The following is a 19083-nucleotide window of genomic DNA, read 5'->3' as shown; positions in this document are numbered from 1 at the left end:
TTTGCAAAGGTTTCAGTGTACATTTTACTTGCTGCTATCTACAAGTCATAACATTGCTGCTGGCAGGGCAAGGTCCTTCCGACGAGCGTGGCCGATAGTGTCTGGTAAGAATGGAGCCAGCCGTCCAGCGTCGTTCAAAATCCCAAAAGGTGCCATATAGCTGTCATGAGTGTCATCTATTTGAATGTAAATTTCATGCTCTACCCCCTCTTACTGCACTGGCCGAACCCTTTGCGATTTTCTACGAAATACCAAGGCGAACAAGAATCAAAATATTTACGAATTAATTTCGCCAGTAAGCTTAGCTTTACTAACGTTCGTACTATGTACTTGTATTAGCTGTCTGTTGTACCAGATTGTGGCACTCGACAGAGATTGAACGTCAAGCCTTACAATAATAATGAGACCGATGGCTCAATTACGAAAAACGAGCACGCACCCATTTTCTGCTTGAGGCAGACGATGCATGACCAAACTCTGGAATATGTGCGTCTAGCGTAGACGATTATGTGGACTACATCACAACATGACGTAATAGGAATCATATGCACATGAGTGCTCAAAACATCTTCTAGTATCACGCATATATTTCTACATATATTCTCAATCATCCGAGCTACTCTGATGAACCACTTCATTCATAGTTTCAGTAATCCAATCAACTGCGCTACTAACTCTCCCGTAAACGCCGGGATATCCAGCTTGAGCGCATCCTTTCCCCCACGATACAACACCCACCAGAACCTCATCACACACGAGCGGTCCGCCCGAATCACCCTGAAATGAAAATAATCAAACTCTAATGATCTTGCTGTAAACCTCAAATCCCACCTGACACGAGTCCTTGCCTCCTTCATCGAATCCAGCACAAATCATGCTCTTCGTTACACCACCGTACTCTCGGTAAACGGCGTTGCACTTGTCCTGGTTGTACAATGGAACAGTGGCAGCTCGCAAATTAAGCGAAGATTCGTTCTTATTGTGCGTGTTGCCCCAGCCGGAAACAACACAAAGCATCCCATCCGCAAACGATGCGTCCGGTGTAGGAAAGGCTATCGGTTGAATATTCTCATCCATCCTCAGCGTTTCCGATAGCTCCAACAACGAAAAATCATAATGGTTCCACTGATTGTGTCTTGGATGTAAATAAATATCCCGAACAGTAATAACAGTACCACCGTCCTGAACATGTGTCGATCCGGCGCGAATTTTCAATACTGTCGAATCGGTTATGCCTCTGCAAAATACGATACCTAATTGTATATCATAAACATCGTCAAACAACTCACTCACCTAGTGCAATGAGCTGCTGTTAATATCCATCGTTCGTTCAAAATGGAACCGCCGCAAAAGTGCCTTCCGCTACGCTGCAGCGACACCTGATACGGAAATTCTGTTATGTTGACCGGGATTCCACCGACGATTCGTTGTCCCGATTGTCCGGGAATGCTTGGCAAAACGGTTGCAGACAATATCTGAAATAGTGTTAGCAAAACTAAAGCCAGCTCAACAGGCATTTTCGGCAATGTTTAGTCAAATAAACCTAATACCGGAGGGTGACATATGTTTTATACGAAGTTTTCGCTGCAGGGGATACGCACACTGTCGGTGTGCGATAAGTCATGTGGGTCAATGTGAATGCATTTGATATGAGCCCTAGAAACTTCTGTTGATAACGGTGCCAAATTTAGTAAGATTCGTGGAGAACCCTTAGAAGTTACATCGGTTTCGCACGATCTTCAAAATTAGTAGTTATAAATGAAAGATCTTTTTCTTCAATCATGAGTCAGCGCATTTTATTAAACAGTGCAAGTTATACAATACAAACTCTAGAAAAGCAAAAAAAAACTGTTTCAACCATCGGCCGAAATTTTTGTAACCATCACATCGTTATAACATAGATTCATTGTTGGACTAATTTTTATTTTACATACAGCTAACGCATAACTATAACTGCTTAGAAAGGCTCTTCGAGCCCTCGAAGCTATAAAGAAAAGTAGAAAATAAAAAATTGAAAAAAAACTGCATTCGGTACATTCAGCTCTTCAGTAACTTTCTTTATTCTTTTGAGTTTTGACAATGCTTGGAAACTATCAATTTTCATTTTTGTTTACTTTTTTCTTTTTTTTTTCTTTTTGTTATTGGCGTCCTGATATATTCTATACTCATCTGATTGTAGACTATATGTAGAGGATGTTACGGATATCCGCATCCGCATCCGTAAATGTGTAACATCTGCATTACAATTGAACCCGCATTCGCATCATGAAGCGCAAGATATCATGCGGATGTTAAAAAAAGATCTCTTCATAAAATTTTGCAGCAAAATATTTTTTGGTGTTTTAGCGGCTCGCCTCAATAGCTTTTGCACTGGGGTGTGTGGTGCAGTCTCCGACTCTGACCAACGCATGTTGCTCTGGTTTGCGATTATTTACAACCGTGATCTTCGTCTTATGGTGCGCTAACTCCAGTTTCCTGGAGTGCATCCAGTCTTCGACCTTGCGTAAAAAGTACACAGCCGTCAACTCGACCTCCTCGATCGACTAGTCGTAGACCTCTAGTATTAGTTTGTCTGCAAAACCGACGATTACAACTCCTACAGGGAACTTGAGTTTCGACACCCCGTCATTCATGACATTCCACAACACCAGGCCCAGGTAATTGTAACGCACTTCTGACCCTCCTCCGTGTTGTAAACAAGTACTAGATTCTGAAAGTAATGCCCTGGCGGTTTCCCACCCATCAGCAGTGAAACCAATCTCTGCCGCTTCCACTTTTCCGGGAAGAGGCAGTCATCAAGGCACCTGCATGACTGCCCGTAACAGCCCGGGGGCCGTTTTTATCGCCAACCTGATTGCCAGGTTAGGGATTCCCTTACCCCTCCCTCGATCTCGATAGGGCTGTCGTCGCTCACGGATTGTATGTTGGGTAAGTTGGCCGATCATCCTTGGTCTGAGTCTGAGATACTGGAGCGTCGGACGTTAGACTCGACTGCCGGAGGCCAAGGTCTAGACTTGTGGGGTGGAAAAAGTCCCTTGATGATACACTCCAGCATCGCTCGTGATCGCTCTGATCTTGCCCATTACGACGGCACTCGCGCATAGCCTATCGAAGCAGTTCCTCTCTTACAACCAGATATTGGAAATACACCACATTTTGATCTTAATATGCTGTACATAGTTGGTAAAATAACAAAATATAATACCAAAATATTGTTCCTCCAAGACTATATAAATAACAAAGCTTGATATTTCAATTACAAACCAATAATTTGCATTAAAAATCACTAAAATGACCGATTCAGATATTTTCAACTTATTGAACACTGAATGTATAACTGATATATTATAAATAATCAATAACGATAATTTTCACTTAAAAACTTACTTTTAATGAGACATTTTAAAATCAACTCAAATATCTCATTGGAGGCATAGCGAGATATGATATCAAAATTTTATGATACACTGAGGTCGCTTTTTACGCGGTTTTTTTCACGTGTATTTTTTTACGCGGCTTTTTACGCGGTTTTTTTTACGCGGATTCCGGAATTTACGTGGTATTTTTTTGCGCGGATTTCGGTTTCTCTTCACTCGGATTGCAGAATTAACGCTGTTTTTTTACGCGAATTCCGGAATTCACGCAGTTTTTTTACGCGGATTCCGGAATTTACGCGGTTTTTCTACGCGGATTCCGGAATTTACGCGGTAAAAAGCGAGTTTAGTGTATTTTCATATGCATTTTTGAAACGTGAATATCTTTCGAATAACACGATAAGTCCTCATAGCTAAATATGTTATTGATTAGTTATGATTTTGTTATGCTTTCCTGCCCGGGCGATCTTGCAGAACCAAATGCTGCGCGGCGCTCACTCTTCTGTTCGTCTGTGCACGTGCGCTGCATCCTCCGTCTTGCACGGGAGCACACTCTGCGGAGGTTCGCTAACGCGTCAGTGCACCGGTAAACCGGTGGCTTACCATTCCTAGGTTGGCGAGTTTTAGGCATAGTAGCGTCGTACGTCCGCGATAGTATAGCAACTAGTTGGTCAGAAGTTAGGCGGAGCCCTCACATTGCCACTTCGAATACCTCGGCATCGAAATGGGATGTCTTCCACTCGCGGACGGTCTGAGTGTTGGCTCTACCCGTCACTTGCCGCCTCGTGTTGTTGTCTACATTATAGCAAACCGACTGGTGGTCACTATTGGTGTAGCCATTGCCTACCCTCCAGGTTATGATCAGTTTTGGGCTGGAGAACGACACATCAATGATCGACTCAGCACCATTTCTGCTATATGTACATTTGGTCCCAACGTTGGCCAGATCTAAGTTGAGCTTAGCCAGGATCTGACCCCTCTGGTTCGTAGAGCGACTTCCCCACTCAACAGCCCAAGCGTTGAAGTTTCCAACGTGGCGGAGCGCGTACCCTTCGTTTGAGGTTGAAAAAACCTCCTAAACCGGGAACCTGCTTGTCGTCCATATGGCCGCTGTACTAAACTTATCCGCGACCCAGTTACCATTTCCGCAAGGAATGCGGTAGGGATCCAATACGATGACGACGCCTGACAGCGACTCAGTGACTGCTTGGTATAGCAGCTGCTAAGTCGCATAGCAGTGGTTCAGGTTCAGTTGCGTTACTCTTATGCCCGTGGTTTCGCAGCCGGACTGCCAGCTGGGCACCCGGGGCCTTCCATAAAATGTTTAGCGTTTCGTTTTCCGGAACATACCATGCACTTGGGGGACTCCTTCGCTTAATGGCCTGCACTACTGCAACGCCTGCGTAACTGGTTCCTGTTGGGCCCCTTCCAGGTCCAGGACTTATGTCCTCCCTCAAAGCACCTGAAGCAAACGTCCGGTCGCTGGAGTGTACCCAGAAGGCATACTGACCAGCCGAGCTTTAGCTTGCCGTCTGCCGACGCTAGTCGGAAGGTGGCCACCTGGTTCGGAGACGGATTGACTCAACGGTCACCTCCACCCCGCACTTCTCTTTGAGGACTTGTGCAACACCGCACCCCTCCCTACCTACCACCTTGTAGGAAGCGCCCTTGTGCATCGCATCCTTTCGGACCTCAAGAATCGTCTCGCCAGTGTGATATCAACGGATGGTCCGCATATCCGCCCCTAAATCCTTGAGCTGGGTTTCGCTCCTCATTTTCTTCAAGCCTTAAAAGTACTTAGGCCTTCTGCTCGATGGTGGTCCGACGCAGGAGGAGGTTCTGCTCTAGGTCCCTGGCGATATTGCTCCTATTCGCCGCAAATTCGATGATCGCATTGAGCTTTTCGGAATGCACTGCCACCCTAGGCCGTTTATCCTTGCTCATTTCGATCGCCTTGACTAGCAAGGAACCATCGACCGCTATAATCTTTCATTTTTCTCCGGTTTGTGCTTTTGGAGTGCACCTGTGTTAACCAGTGTAATCTGCTATAGCTAATCTCGATCGATTATGTCGTACGCCGATTTAAATTCAATGAATAGGTTGTGTGTGAGAACATTGTATTCACGGCATTTCTGCAGAACCTGTCGTACCGCGAAGGAGGCGCGGGCCCATAAATCCCGCCTTGTATTAACCCACAAACTCCCTCCCCGAACAGTCAAAAATACCAGAATTATAACAAATCTTGATATTTTGTTACGAACTTTTTGTATCAACTTGTGTTCAAAGCTAGGTCTCGTTAATAGTTAAAATATCAAAATTCCTATCAAAATTACTTACTGAATATTACAAATTATAGCAAATTTTATAAGGTTTTAGGCAGAAAAAGATCAGAATTAGTTAGAATGTACAATATTCTGTTAATTTAATAGCAAATTTTGTTATAAATATGCTTTAAAAACACACATTTGAACATTCAAGTGCAAGATGAAGTGAATTTGATATAATTATGTATTTTTTATCATTCGGCATAACAAGAATATTACAGGCTTTGTTATTTCTATCAGGTTTAGATTTATTTTTGTTACCTGTTTGTTATAATCGTTTGATCGGGTCGGTAATAGCCGACGGCATACCGGCATCAGGGAAAGTATCTTGTAGGCGGTGTTCAATAGTGGGATTGCAAGGTAGTTGTAGATGAGACACACGGTACTTTTTATCCATTTCTCCGGTATCATCTTCTCATCCCATCTTAGCAATAAACTAGTACAGCGCCTTATCCAGTGCTTCGCCACCGTGTTTTAAGAGCTCACTGGGGAGTTGGTCAGCTCCAGCTGCTCTGTTGTTTTTCAGCCGGCTTCTTCAAACCTTCTGGAGAGCATAGGTAGGAGTTCTGTCGTCATCTGCGTGTACACCAAGATTTACAACTACTTCGTCGTTGTCTTCTGCTATACGTCGTTGAGGTGCTCATCATAATACTGTTTCCACCTTTCAATTGTTCAGTTTGCGGCTGTGAGGGTTTTGAGCGTGATTGATGTCAGAGAAGAATTTACCGTCGATTAGAACAAGGTTCTCCTCTTGTAAAATTTGATGCAGCTAAAGGTTGTTCGGCCTGATCACCGGTCTTTACGTTGCTCCATCCATCCTATCACCGATGCCGATCTTAACGCCCCATTGCGAAAACCTATCATAGACCTGCTCCATCTGCGCATATAATGCTGCTTTCTCATCGTCGGGTCTTCCTTAGTATGGGCAGTTGATGATACTTTAATTAATGAACCGGCCCTTAATTCTCAATCTCGTTTGGTAGTGCCACAGCTCTGCCCAAGTAACACACAAAACATGTTAGAAAATAATTCACAATGACAGTAGTCATATAAGAGTACTATAAGCGCATTAGAAAACTTGTGTTGTTATTTTCTTGCTCTGGAGATATTATTTTATATCATGAATGTATCTCATAGATTAATAAATATAAACTGCCTTTGCTTGTCTTTAAGCTGTGTTCATGATGTTATCAAAACAGTACAGAAAACAACTTGAAATAGAACATTTGTGAGAAGTTGTTCTTCATCAGCAATTCAACCACCTTTCGAAAACAAGCTCGTTGTTCTGGTTTTGGAGATGTGTTTGAATAACATGAGTTGAGCAAACAAAAACTATGACATAAATGGCATTTGTCTTCAAGATGTCTTCCAGATGTTTTCCCTACTATAACAACTGTGTAAAAATGTCCAGCCGAGGCAGCCGCGCCAGTTCAATATTACACGCCCAATAATAATTTACGTACCTGTAAAGTGCTTTTCCTTTGGTTGGTCATAGTATTCAGCAGCCAATTACTTGATCATATTGTTATTAAAATTATTTAATTAAAATTATTTAAAATTAAACTATTTGAGTTGGGTCAAATGCGCCATGTAAATATAAACAAAACGCATGCAGTGCAACCAATGTCACGCCAATTTTTGTTACCGTATATCTAACAACCTTTTTTTTAGTTATGTTATATTTAATGTCTAGATAAACTATGCGAAAACAATTTCAATATTCAAGCGACAGAAACAGTTCATTTTGAAAGGTTGAACATTGTTTTTTATCATCAATTTATAATTAATTAAAAATGCCGCTGACGAACACAATTTTCGATCTAGCTGCACTGCGCGAAACAATACATTTGCGCATGCGCAAATGTAAAATGTTGTCATAGCAAATGTAAATGTTGTCATAGCAACACATTTGCGCATGCGCGCTGGTGTGGCGAAATCTGACCCACGAATGCGCGAGTTTTTTTATTCCACTAGGTCAGTGCAGATCAACCCAGGAAAAAAGAAACGACATTGCGATTTACTAGGCAAGTGAGAAAGAGATGCCAGATAGTTGTTTACGAACTAAGCTTATGCGGTGTTGGGATAAATTGAGACTCTTCGCTATTAATGTCGAATTCGTTTTTACGGCAGGACTTTCCCGTCGACTACGCTTTGCAGCTAAAAAAAAAACACTTCCCGAGCAGTTGCAATGGTGTGCGTAATACCAAAGGTAGCTGTCACTTTTGTTTTGGTCATTATCGCCATTGTCTTTTATCGCGTTTGTGCTACTGTACGAAAAATTTGCCAATTTACTGAAAAATCACAAAATAACAAAATAAAATAAATAAAATTCAATCTGATGTTTGACACGCGAAAAACAATAATCAAAGCAAACCGATTTTGACACATTTTTTTTTATTTTGACACATACGTGTGAATGTGTTGGTGTCTTCAAAACTGCACTCTGTTTCTTGCGCGGACTGTCCGGGACAGAAAAAGGGTAGTCCGGGATAGTTCGGAAAATGTAAAAAAACAGTGATAGGACAAAGTGTAGTCCGCGGGGTAGCTACACCGCAAAAACGAAAACGACATAAATGAATCAGCAACCATTCTGTAATGAATAATCTATTTTCTACTGATGGATAAATAGAAAACCGTATCCAATGAATGTCGCATAATTTTTCAAAAGTAAAATGCAATGTTTCACCATGAAATTTGACGCGCACGTAGAACTTTGTACTAAAGCGTCAAATGGTTGGTCTAATATTATTGTTTATTTTTGGTGAATATTCGATACGCCATAATCACTATTTTTTCCTTTGTAGTTCCTAATATAAAGCAGCGTTGTTCTACAATATTTCTATTTTGAAGTTTTATGCTTGCGTCAACGATGTTTTTATTAGTTAGCAATTACAACTTGAAAATACCTTGTTTTCCATGTTTTTTACCGCATTGGTACTCGAGATGTATTTTGCAGCTTCAGTCAAGCAAATGGGCTTGCTTTCATGAAGTTATATAATACTTCATATAGGACCAATACTTGTTCTTGTAGCCTTCGATTTTTGCGCTTTTCTGGTGATAGAGATGTCATTCAAAAGGTAATGTCAACTGAAATCTATAACCGAAGGTTGTGTTGGAGGAGCTATCTTAACTGTTCTATAACAACGTGTGTTACTTGGGTAGTAAAAGGTAGCCGCTCGATGTCCGCTTCTCCATTACATCTGTCCCAGCAAAGTCCCCTTAGCGCTACGATTTCGATGTCTCGTAGATTGATCACATAAAATCCTGTCGCAACCATGAATACGTAACGATCTGCAGTTCCACGTACCGAGTTTCCAATCGTAGTCCCCATTTCGTCGCTTAGGTCTGTGCCGATTGACCTACCCCAACCCCCTGCTGACTTGCCGGGGGATCATCGTGTCAGCTCTGTTTAAAGTCTCACGCTGACACCAGGACGTTGATCAGCTGCTCCTAACACGAAGATCAGACGCTGTTTTGAGCCGCACCAACTTGGTTAATAGACGCTCGGGTTGGCGAAACATTTCCTCTACCGCCGAAACATGGTTTACGCGACAATGATGGTTTTAATTACAAAGGGTTGAATTTTTCCTCAATTTTATTTTTTTTTAAATCTTGAAGTTATATCAAAACATTTGGTAAAAACTTTAATGTCGAAATAAAAAGTAAATTTTTTATTAAAGGTTAAGGTTCAAAGCATTTTTTCAACTCTAACATTTTGAATATTAATTGTTTTCCAATTATGTCAAATCAAATTTATCAAGACTCTTTTCGAAGAACTGCTGAAAAATTTGAATTAAATATATAAAAATTTGAATCGAGTTTTGTTACATAATCTACGAAGCAAAGGCAAGATGCTAGATTCCGATTTCTACACTTAAATAAAATTAATTTCACTCTACACGTTCCCAAACGGTGAAAGATGTCAATTTTTGGTAAACAATAATGTTTGAGTTTAGGACCACGGATGAGCATCGTTCATCGCCATGCACAAATATCTCAAGAAAATGGCTCGAACCGCAAATTTTAAATTCTCACAACAGCCCTATTTCAATAAACCCTTCCTTTGATAGGAGTCAGTTTCAAGAAAAAGCTCATTGGTAAACAAAATCCCTTTTACCAAGCCACATCGTCGCAAATAAATCACGTCGAACAAAGCTTCAAACGAGATGGAGGTTCGTTATCACTTCATCATGCTTATTAGATTGAAGGTACGAATTAGTATGCAAAATCCATTTCACTCGTTTTTATCACATTTTAATACCACCCAACGTGTTCACTTGTTCACAGTGCCGGATCACATAATGGTTCCAAATCTTCCAGTGTCGCTCGAAGTCCCACGTTAACTCACCTCCATTCAAAGCCAATTGTCTGCTAGGAGACCGAGGAATTGAGATTGATAGCATATCAGTGCCTACATAGAATCATCGCCCGCGACGGAAGAAAGCCCTCCAGAATGGAGAAAAACGTTTTCGGAAGCAGCGCTTCTGCTTGTTTTCCGTCACAAGTTTTGCCGCCCGAAGCTCTATATATCTATGTCGAACATCAAAATGGTGACATATGAGCCAAATGAGATGAGTTGCCATCACCGGAGGAAGGGGGAAGCGCTTGTTGAGCCTGTTCGCCCACCGGAGACCGGTGGCAGCTTGAACATTTTTTGCCGCTCTATCTGAGAAGAGATTTATTATTAAATTTGCATAAAAATTGCTCTCCGAGCCTTCCGGTGTAGAATGAAGCTAGGATAAAGACGGAAAGGATGCGTTCTTTGCTTCCTCTGTCTGGTGTGATTTTATTTAATGATGTTTGAATTGTATGTAACGATCATTAGAAATTAGTATCGAGCAGAGTTTTTTTTTTGCTTTTCCTTCTAGAGAGAGGATGAGCACATTTGTTCTCAAAAACATTCGTAGTTTTCATTGTACGTTTTCGAATTCGTTTTCTCATGGAATATAGAACATAATACAGAGAATGTGTATGTGTTTCTAAAGTATATTTTAAATTTAGCATTGATTTGAATTCCTTCATCGCTTTGGAAGTCAGAAAGATGGCTTGTGAAATTTTACATCTCCTTTCCAATACCCATATATCTTCATTGAAACGAGTTGAATGCAAGATTGAAGTAAATTAAATTGAAAATACGTACTTGTAATCTCGACGCCATCAGTCTCACAATCTGCAAGGCAAATTAGTACTAAAAATGATGTCTTTTCTGTAGAACTATATATAAGATGGACTGGGCTATATTTGTGCACAACCAGTGTTTTCACATCGAGGTATCAACGGATTGTTTTGAGCCATTAAACAGATCATTGGGTTTATTTGCAGCAGCAGTTGAAATCTAAAATCTAATCTATGCAATATTTTGAAAATAAAGAAAAAAAATCACATTTAAGAAGCGTTATATTTAGTTGTTATTGTTGATTTTTTATTTTTACATATCATTTATTTGACACGGCAAATACAATTTAATGTTTAACGGCGCCAATTATATCTGGTGACTTGTTTTCTAAAGTATCTTAAAAACTAAAAGCTAATTTTTTATCCTTGCTGCTGACTACAAGTTGAAATTAAGTCTAACTCAAAACTAACATGGATTTTTCAATCAGTGTTTTGTTTTTAAACATCATTGTTGATGTTAATGCTTTTAAATTCAAATGTTGTTTTTATACTGCGATATTCGCAAAAACACTCGCGGATTTTAAACGACCAGCAGATCAGACGTTTGCTTGAAAGAGGCACTCCGAGCTGACGACCGGGTCGACATCTAGAATGCTAACAGCAACAGCACTCTGTATCAACTCTCTCACATCACTCCTTATTTATTTAAAGAAAATTACGATTGTTTTGAAAATGGTCAAATAGAAATATAGAAAATACGCAAATAAATATTCAATAAATCGGTTAAATTTAATTTTCATTTGAATTTTCTAAACAACATTTAATCAAATTTAATCAACTAAATCATCACCCAAGAAGCTTTAATTTCAAGAGATACTGTAAATTAAAACAAAAATAACTCAACTTTCCGTGGTCCAGCTGCAACTTCCACGATTTTACAGTTTCTTATCAAATTTGTCAACGAACTTCATCAAGACATCTCAGAAGAAGCATCATTCTTTGTTCACCACCCAAATCACCATATTCATATTTACTTCTGCCGAAAATAAATTACCTTCCGCTCGGGCCAAATATTCACATAATCTGCTTGCTCCTTGGTAAGTATCATCATTGAGCCGCAGACTGAATAAATTTAACGCCTGTGTAATTTATTATTCATACAAAAAATGTTGCTCTTGCAGTCCCCGACGGGACGGTTACTGTCACTAGAGTTTCCACCCTCTGCCTGATTGTCGCGTTACGCAGTGGCACGTCTACGCGTCGTGTACGGCACCAGCGACAGCGGAAATAATATTTTTTTTTATATTTGGTGAAAATTTTATTAGCCACAATGACGGACAGAAGCTTTAAAGTGGAAACACTTACAAATTAAAAGCATAGTATTACCACCTGTACGCTGTACCTCAAACACAGCATGTGTTCACAATAAAATTCAGTAGATTCGGCAGCATGCTTTTTTCTTCCACAATGACATTACCGGTGGCTCCTCTCGAGTAATGTGTCAGGTACTGTGGCTGGTTAGTTTTGCTGTGGCACGTAAATCAATTAATTTTTTGCTCCATTCATTGGCCTTCTTCAGCGCCGAAAACAAGCAACAATAACGTGAAAAATCAACAACAGTAACAGCAAGGGGTAAACACGAAAGTGAAAATTCAAAAAGTGAAAATTTTAAAACAATTATCTCCAATGAAACATTTTACACATGCTGTTCCTCTGTGCAAAGTGCATGCGTGTGTACGAAGTTAGGGATGTTCAAGTTTGTCAACTTCCGTGGCTAAAAACAGAACAAATTACTCTGTAAGATTTTCTTTAAAAAATTAGAACATGTTACTTTTTTAATATGTTTATATATTTAACAAATTGGTAAAGAAAAAAAAACATACAATACCGCTTAACTAGGCTTCAGCTGTTAGAATGTCAGCATCGAAGTCCCAGTCACTGTTATTTTCGAAATATTCAAGTTTTGTAAGTTTTTAATTTTGTTTCCTTTTTTTTTTCAATAAAGGGGATGTTTTGTGATGAATTAATTATTTACTAATATTTATTCAGAATTTTTATTGTGTGTTCTGCCACAAACAGTGACATATTACATATATTTTAAGCTTTATTTTATTAAAATATTGTTATTAACCCTAAATATTTAACTTGGTCAGACCAATTTAAGATTGCACCGTTCATCTTAACAACATGATTATTGGTGGGTTTGAGAGCATATATCAAGATGGCTTGACAAAGTAATTTTTATTAATTCTTTTATCACCAATATTTAGTGGTTAATTTGTGAGTTCGAAATCTAATTTGTAGTAATTTGTGGTTAAGTGGTTTCCGAGAAATTTTCAAAAAACTGAGTCAAGCCATCTTGAAACATGATTTTTCTTTAAATGAATCGGACAACGATGATATATACATCAATCGAAAGCTCTTAATTTGTGGTTCACGAAAATGTAATTTTTAACGTCATAATCACTAGTGTTTGTACAGAAATTTGTGTTTTATTGTTCACGTAGTTCTACGTTTTGTTTATTTGTTGATGACGCTGCTGTCCGCTAGTGGCGTTGGCTGTTTGCGGTGTTTGTCACTGCTATACTGAGCGTGCGTTTGAGGAATATGCTAAATATCGTGATTCTTAGTAACTCAGCCAACACACTTGCATTACAGGTAGCTTAACAGGTGCAGAATGGATATATGTAAATTTGTTGTCAAAAAGGATACCGGTAACGAAAATGTACTTTCAAAGGAAAGCAATCCAAATTCGACGGATTATTTTTCAGAACCAGTAGGAATGGCAAACAATAATTATCACTTTTTCATCACCTTCGGAGAAATGTTTCAGAAATATTCAAACAAATGTCGAGATCCAACTTAATGTTGCTCTTCTGTTATTTTTTCATGCATATGTGCTAACTTATGAGCAAAGAAATAAAGTAGATTTCTGCTGTCCGCGTGTCTGTCAAGCTACTAGTGGCACCGTCGCACAGAGGAGTACCTAGAACAAAAATCTGGCCAAAATAAGAAAAAAAAAATATGTCGCTTTTTGGTGCCGCTATATTTTTTTTCTGCAGCTTAAAAAATGCTTCACAATATACCATCACTCGATCAACGTTAAACGGTATTATCATATGCTGGGAGAGCTGTAAACATTGACAAATTTACAAGCATTTTTTGGGAATCGAACCAAGTTGTGCCAGGCGTCAAAAAAATGACAATTGATCAATATTATGCACCAAATGAATTCTTTATGTTCAATGCTAATAAACCGGTTGAAAAAAAATCCGATATTTAAAATTATAGCTACTCTTAAGAAGTTTTCGAAATAAGTGATTTTTACGTATTTTCGAGCGTTTTCAATATTGAAAGAGTTATCAAATCTCGCGGAATCCGATCATATAATCATCGGGGGAATGGAAGTTCATAACATCACATCCTCGCAAATATCTCATCCGGTTACGTCCGGATTGACATTTGCGACCCGTTTGAAAAATGTTGTTCATGGCATATTTTGACGAATACCTGCCTCATGCTTAAAACAGAGTTTCAGTTCAACAAAGATTAAATGAAAATAGTTAAGTGAATGAACTTCAACTAATTTAAGTTAACTTAAAATTAACTTGATGCACAGAATCAATAATCCAGGTAAATAACACTCCGTCCAAAAGCCTTTTTCCAACCTACGTAGGTTCCACGAGGCATTATATAATCTGTGAGCAACAAATTGAAAATTCAAAATGAAGATATTTTGCTACATCATTTTTCTTGCAAATTCTTCGATTTGTTTCGCTGCCCGTTTTGCGAACACAAATTATACGAGTTGTTCAATAACATTAATGAAGCCACATAGGCTATGTAAATGTGAACATCAAGTTATGTGCGTGATTATTAGAGTTACTCTTTGATACAATACTCGAACCAGCCACTTCCACTCCTCACTCAAATATTTTCCAACATGTTACTAAACAGTAGCGAAAATAATTTTGGCCAGGTTTCCACTCGAGTTACTTCTCTGTGCGCTCGAAAAATAATCCGTCGAATTTGGATTGCTTTCCTTTGAAAGTACATTTTCGTTACCGGTATCCTTTTTGTCAACAAATTTACACATATCCATTCTGCGCCTGTTGGGCTACCTGTAGTAGAGCAAGTGTGTTGGCTGAGTTCCCCGAATCTCGATCAGTGCTGATAAAAGTCATTTTCCCCAGCAAAATTCTTCGAAAATTACAGCCAATCATTTTCAATTTTCACTTCCAATGATAGCAGCACTCTTTCAGATACACTAGATTTTCGTCCTAGTAACGTGCTGTTATACTCAGATGAAATAGATCGCGCGCATCGTTCACGGTTACGGAATAAAATTTGACGACAAATCCAACCAAATGATCTTCACTTCAAAGCGAAAAAAAAGCCAAACAGTCCACTCAACCAAAATGAACCTCACCGAAACACTTTTTCACTGACACTGACCGATGCCTTGACAATCTTCGTTAACTGATAAACTGATTTTGTTGTCTTGCTTCCAGCGCATGAAATATAATGAGGTGTTTTGACAGTTCACTTCCATGCAAAAAGCGGGAAGGGAGAACTCTGAAAGTATTGTAAAAAAATTACGTTTATGGATGCTTTTTTTCACTTTCACTCAAGAGTGTCAACAAATATCAACCCTGAATTCACGATATTTAGCATATTCCCCAAACGCACGCTCAGTATAGCAATGACAAACACCGCAAACAGCCAACGCCATTAGCGGCCAGCAGCGTCAACAACAAATAAACAAAACGTAGAACTACGTGAACAATAAAACACAAATTTCTGTACAAACACTAATAATTATGACTTTAAAATTAACATTTTCGTGAACCACAAATTAAGAGCTTTCGATTGATTTATATATCATCGTTGTCCGATTCATTTAAAGAAAAATCATGTTTCAAGATGGCTTGATTAGTTTTTTGAAAATTTCTCGGAAACCACTTAACCACAAATTACCACAAATTGGATTTCGAACTCACAAATTAACCACTAAATATTGGTGATAAAAGAATTAAAAAAAATTACGTTGTCAAGCCATCTTGTTATATGCGGTTTGAGAAAAGAAACTCTTGGTTTATGGGGCAAAATAATTAATTGTGTTTTTGATGCATTAGGAGAAATCTTCCATTTCTGCAAATATGAAGAAAATATATCTAGACTTTTTTGCAGCCTACTGCATATGACACGAATGCTTTTTTCCTTTTCCGGAAATGCTTGTATCGTCACAAAACAGAGATTTCTCACATCCTGGAGGTAAATCAGTAAGATCAGAAGTAAAATTGTACCAGCGCCAACAGGCAATCTATCAGATTTACTATTCAAATAGTTAATCTGAAGAGTGCTGTCAGTCAAGTAACTTTGTATCATTTTTGTGATGTAAACAGGAAAACGGAAATTGGACATTTTAGCTATCAAACCTTTATGCCAAACACTGTCGAAGAGCAGCTCCATTGGAATAACCTTCAGATTTATTTGTACGAATCATATTAGTTACTCTAAGTAACTGATGAGTAGTCGAATGCCCATGGCGAAATCCAAACTGCTCATTCTCAAAAATTTAATTTTCATTGATGTGTGTCATCATTCTATTAAGAATCATTCTTTCAAAAAGTTTGCTTATAGAAGAGAGTAAACTAATTGGACGATAACTTGATGCTTCAGCTGGATTTTTTTCAGGTTTTAAAATTGGAGTGACTCTGGCATTTTTCCATTTTGAGAAAAAAAATGCTAATTCAAAGCATCTGTTAAAAATTTTCACCAAGAAATTTAAAGAGCTCTCGGAAAGTCTTTTGAGGAGGATATAAAAAATCCCGTCATCTCCTGGTGCTTTCATGTTTTTAAAGTTCTTGATAATAGTTCGTATTTCATTCAAGTTTGTTTCTAGTACCTCTCGAACTGCTGAGCAAGTTTTCGTGCTTTTTGTTCATTCGTAAGAAATATGTGGTCACCATCTTTGAGGACTGGAACGGGCTTTGAAGGTTTCTTAAGAACCTTCGAAAGCTTCCAGAAAGGTTTGGAATATGGTTTTAGTTGTTCAACTTCTCTCATGAAATTTTCATTTCGCAAGAAAGTGAATCTATGTTTGATTTTCGTTTGTAAATCTTTAAAAATAACTTTCGAAGCAGGATCACGAGTTCTTTGATATTGACGTCTCCGTATGTTCTTCAAGCGTATAAGAAGTTGAAGCTCATTGTCAATGTTTGGTGTATTAAATTTCACTTTAGCCTCAGGAACTGATAAGTTTCGGGCATTGAGTATTAAACTGCACAAATCATCCAATGCTCCGTCAATGTCAGCACTGTTTTGTAAAACAATATCACAATTCAAGCTTTCTTCGATCGTGGTACGATATCGATCCTAATTGGCCTTGTGATAATTAAACACAGACCTAGTGGAATTTCAAATAGTTTCACGGGATATGGAAATAGTTATAGGAAGATGATCGGAATCAATGACTTTGATTTGTTAATACTAAATCAATTGTGGATGGATTCCTAACAGAAGAAAATCATGTAGTAGTATTTGGAAATAAAACTGAATAAAATCAAGCCAAGCAATCGTTAAACAATATTTTTCCATTGGAATTTCTTTGTGCATTATTTCACGATCGATGTTTTTCATTAAAATCACCGATGATAAAAAACTTAGATTTATTCATTGTGAGTTTTTGTAAATTTCCCCTGAAATAATTTTTCTGCTCACCAGTGCATTGAAAAGGTAAATACACTGCGGCTATAAATAAAATACCAATATCTGTTTCGCTTTCAATTCCCAAACTTTCAATAACCATTGTTTCAAGATGGGGCATAACACGATGTTTTATTCGACGGTGGATAATTATTGCAACTCCACCTCCGGCAACATCAATTATATCGAACCTGTGAACTATATAGTTGGGGTTTCTTTTTAGTTTAATGTTAGGCATTAGAAGCGTTTCAATCACAACTGCAATATGCACACCATGGACTGTTAAAAAATTAAAAACCTAAATTAATCCACCTAGCGGTCAGACTCAGCCTTTCTCATTCAAACTTATTATTTGAAAAAAATAGATTTACATGAATGCTTAAATCCAAAAAAGGTATATTCACTCTTTGGGTTCTGAAATATTGATGTTGTAATTCAATTATAAAATATGAAATTTGACGTAATGTTAGTGCTTCAGAAATAGCGAAATATAAGAAATGACTCTTAATTTTGAACAATTCAATCACGAGCGATACCAGGAACGTTCAAATAGTACGATATCACATTTAAATCATGTTGAGGCCATATATATTGATCAAAGCAGCTATAGTGTTGAATAGTCTTTGAATTTCTTTTCTTTACATAACTTTTGAACCACATATCAAATTTTTAAGAAGTTTGTTATTTGTAAGTTTGAGAGATGACTCGTTTGTATGACACTAGTTATGTTCAAATAAGTCGTGTAATACTTGAGATAATAGACCTTCGTTGTTTTACAAATTAAAACATAACGGTTGCTTAAGTTTGATTACAATCAAATGAAAAGGGAACGTATGGGGGAGCCAAACTTTGAAACCACGTGTTCAATCATAATTCATCAGTTAACCCTTAACTATCCCGTTCATTCGATATCAATATTGTTCAAATCTGTTGTGTAGTTTCTAAGATAATGAAGTTTAGTGATTTTCACATTTCGATACATTACAGATGAAGTTACAGTCCGATTACAGCAAAATTCAATAGGGTGTTATGAGGCAGCTAGACCTTTCATTTGTTACTAATTCTGTGGAAATCGGGTCAACCATCTCTGAGAAAAGTGAGTGAGCCCAAGTAGTCATCAGAATATGTTTCTTTTCATAGCTGGATTTCACATTTTTAAACATAACAGGAAAAGTAATAATCCGTTCGCAAAAAAAATCATTAGGGTCTTATGGGGCAACAAGACTTGCCATATGCCACTGATTTTATGAAAATCGGTCCAGCCATCTCTGAGAAACATGAGTGAGATTAAATAGTCTCCAGAAAACGTTTCTTTCTGTAACTTCTGAACCATATGTTCAATCTTCATAAAATTCAAAAGTTGAGGGTTTTTAGGTAGCCCGTTCATTTGAAACCAATTCTGTTAAAATCGTATGTGTAGTTTCTGAGATATTGATGTTTCGTGATTTTTACATTTTGATAGGTTATGTAAACTAGAAATCAGATTACAATAAAATTCAATACGGTCTTATAGGGCAACTAGACCTTTCATTTGCAGTTAATTTCATTGAAATCGGTCCAGC

At 38.2% G+C, this 19083-nt stretch overlaps 1 protein-coding gene across 1 annotated transcript in view; it reads right to left on the bottom strand.

Moving 5' to 3' along the window:
• Window positions 1–603: 603 nt before the first annotated feature.
• The window catches only part of LOC129728488 (trypsin-1-like), a 56872-nt gene continuing 38392 nt past the window's right edge, over window positions 604–19083 (bottom strand). The window contains exons 3-5 of the mRNA XM_055686935.1: window positions 1294–1475; window positions 832–1237; window positions 604–777 (exon numbers count right to left, since the gene is read on the bottom strand). Coding sequence (XP_055542910.1) covers window positions 604–777; window positions 832–1237; window positions 1294–1475 — 762 coding nt within the window. The remainder of the gene's footprint in view (window positions 778–831; window positions 1238–1293; window positions 1476–19083) is intronic.

Source organism: Wyeomyia smithii, chromosome 3 (assembly GCF_029784165.1).
Source record: "Wyeomyia smithii strain HCP4-BCI-WySm-NY-G18 chromosome 3, ASM2978416v1, whole genome shotgun sequence".
Taxonomy (NCBI): Eukaryota; Metazoa; Arthropoda; class Insecta; order Diptera; family Culicidae; genus Wyeomyia; species Wyeomyia smithii.
The sequence above is the reverse complement of the archived record's forward strand: the minus strand, read 5'-3'. Positions and strand labels throughout refer to the sequence as shown.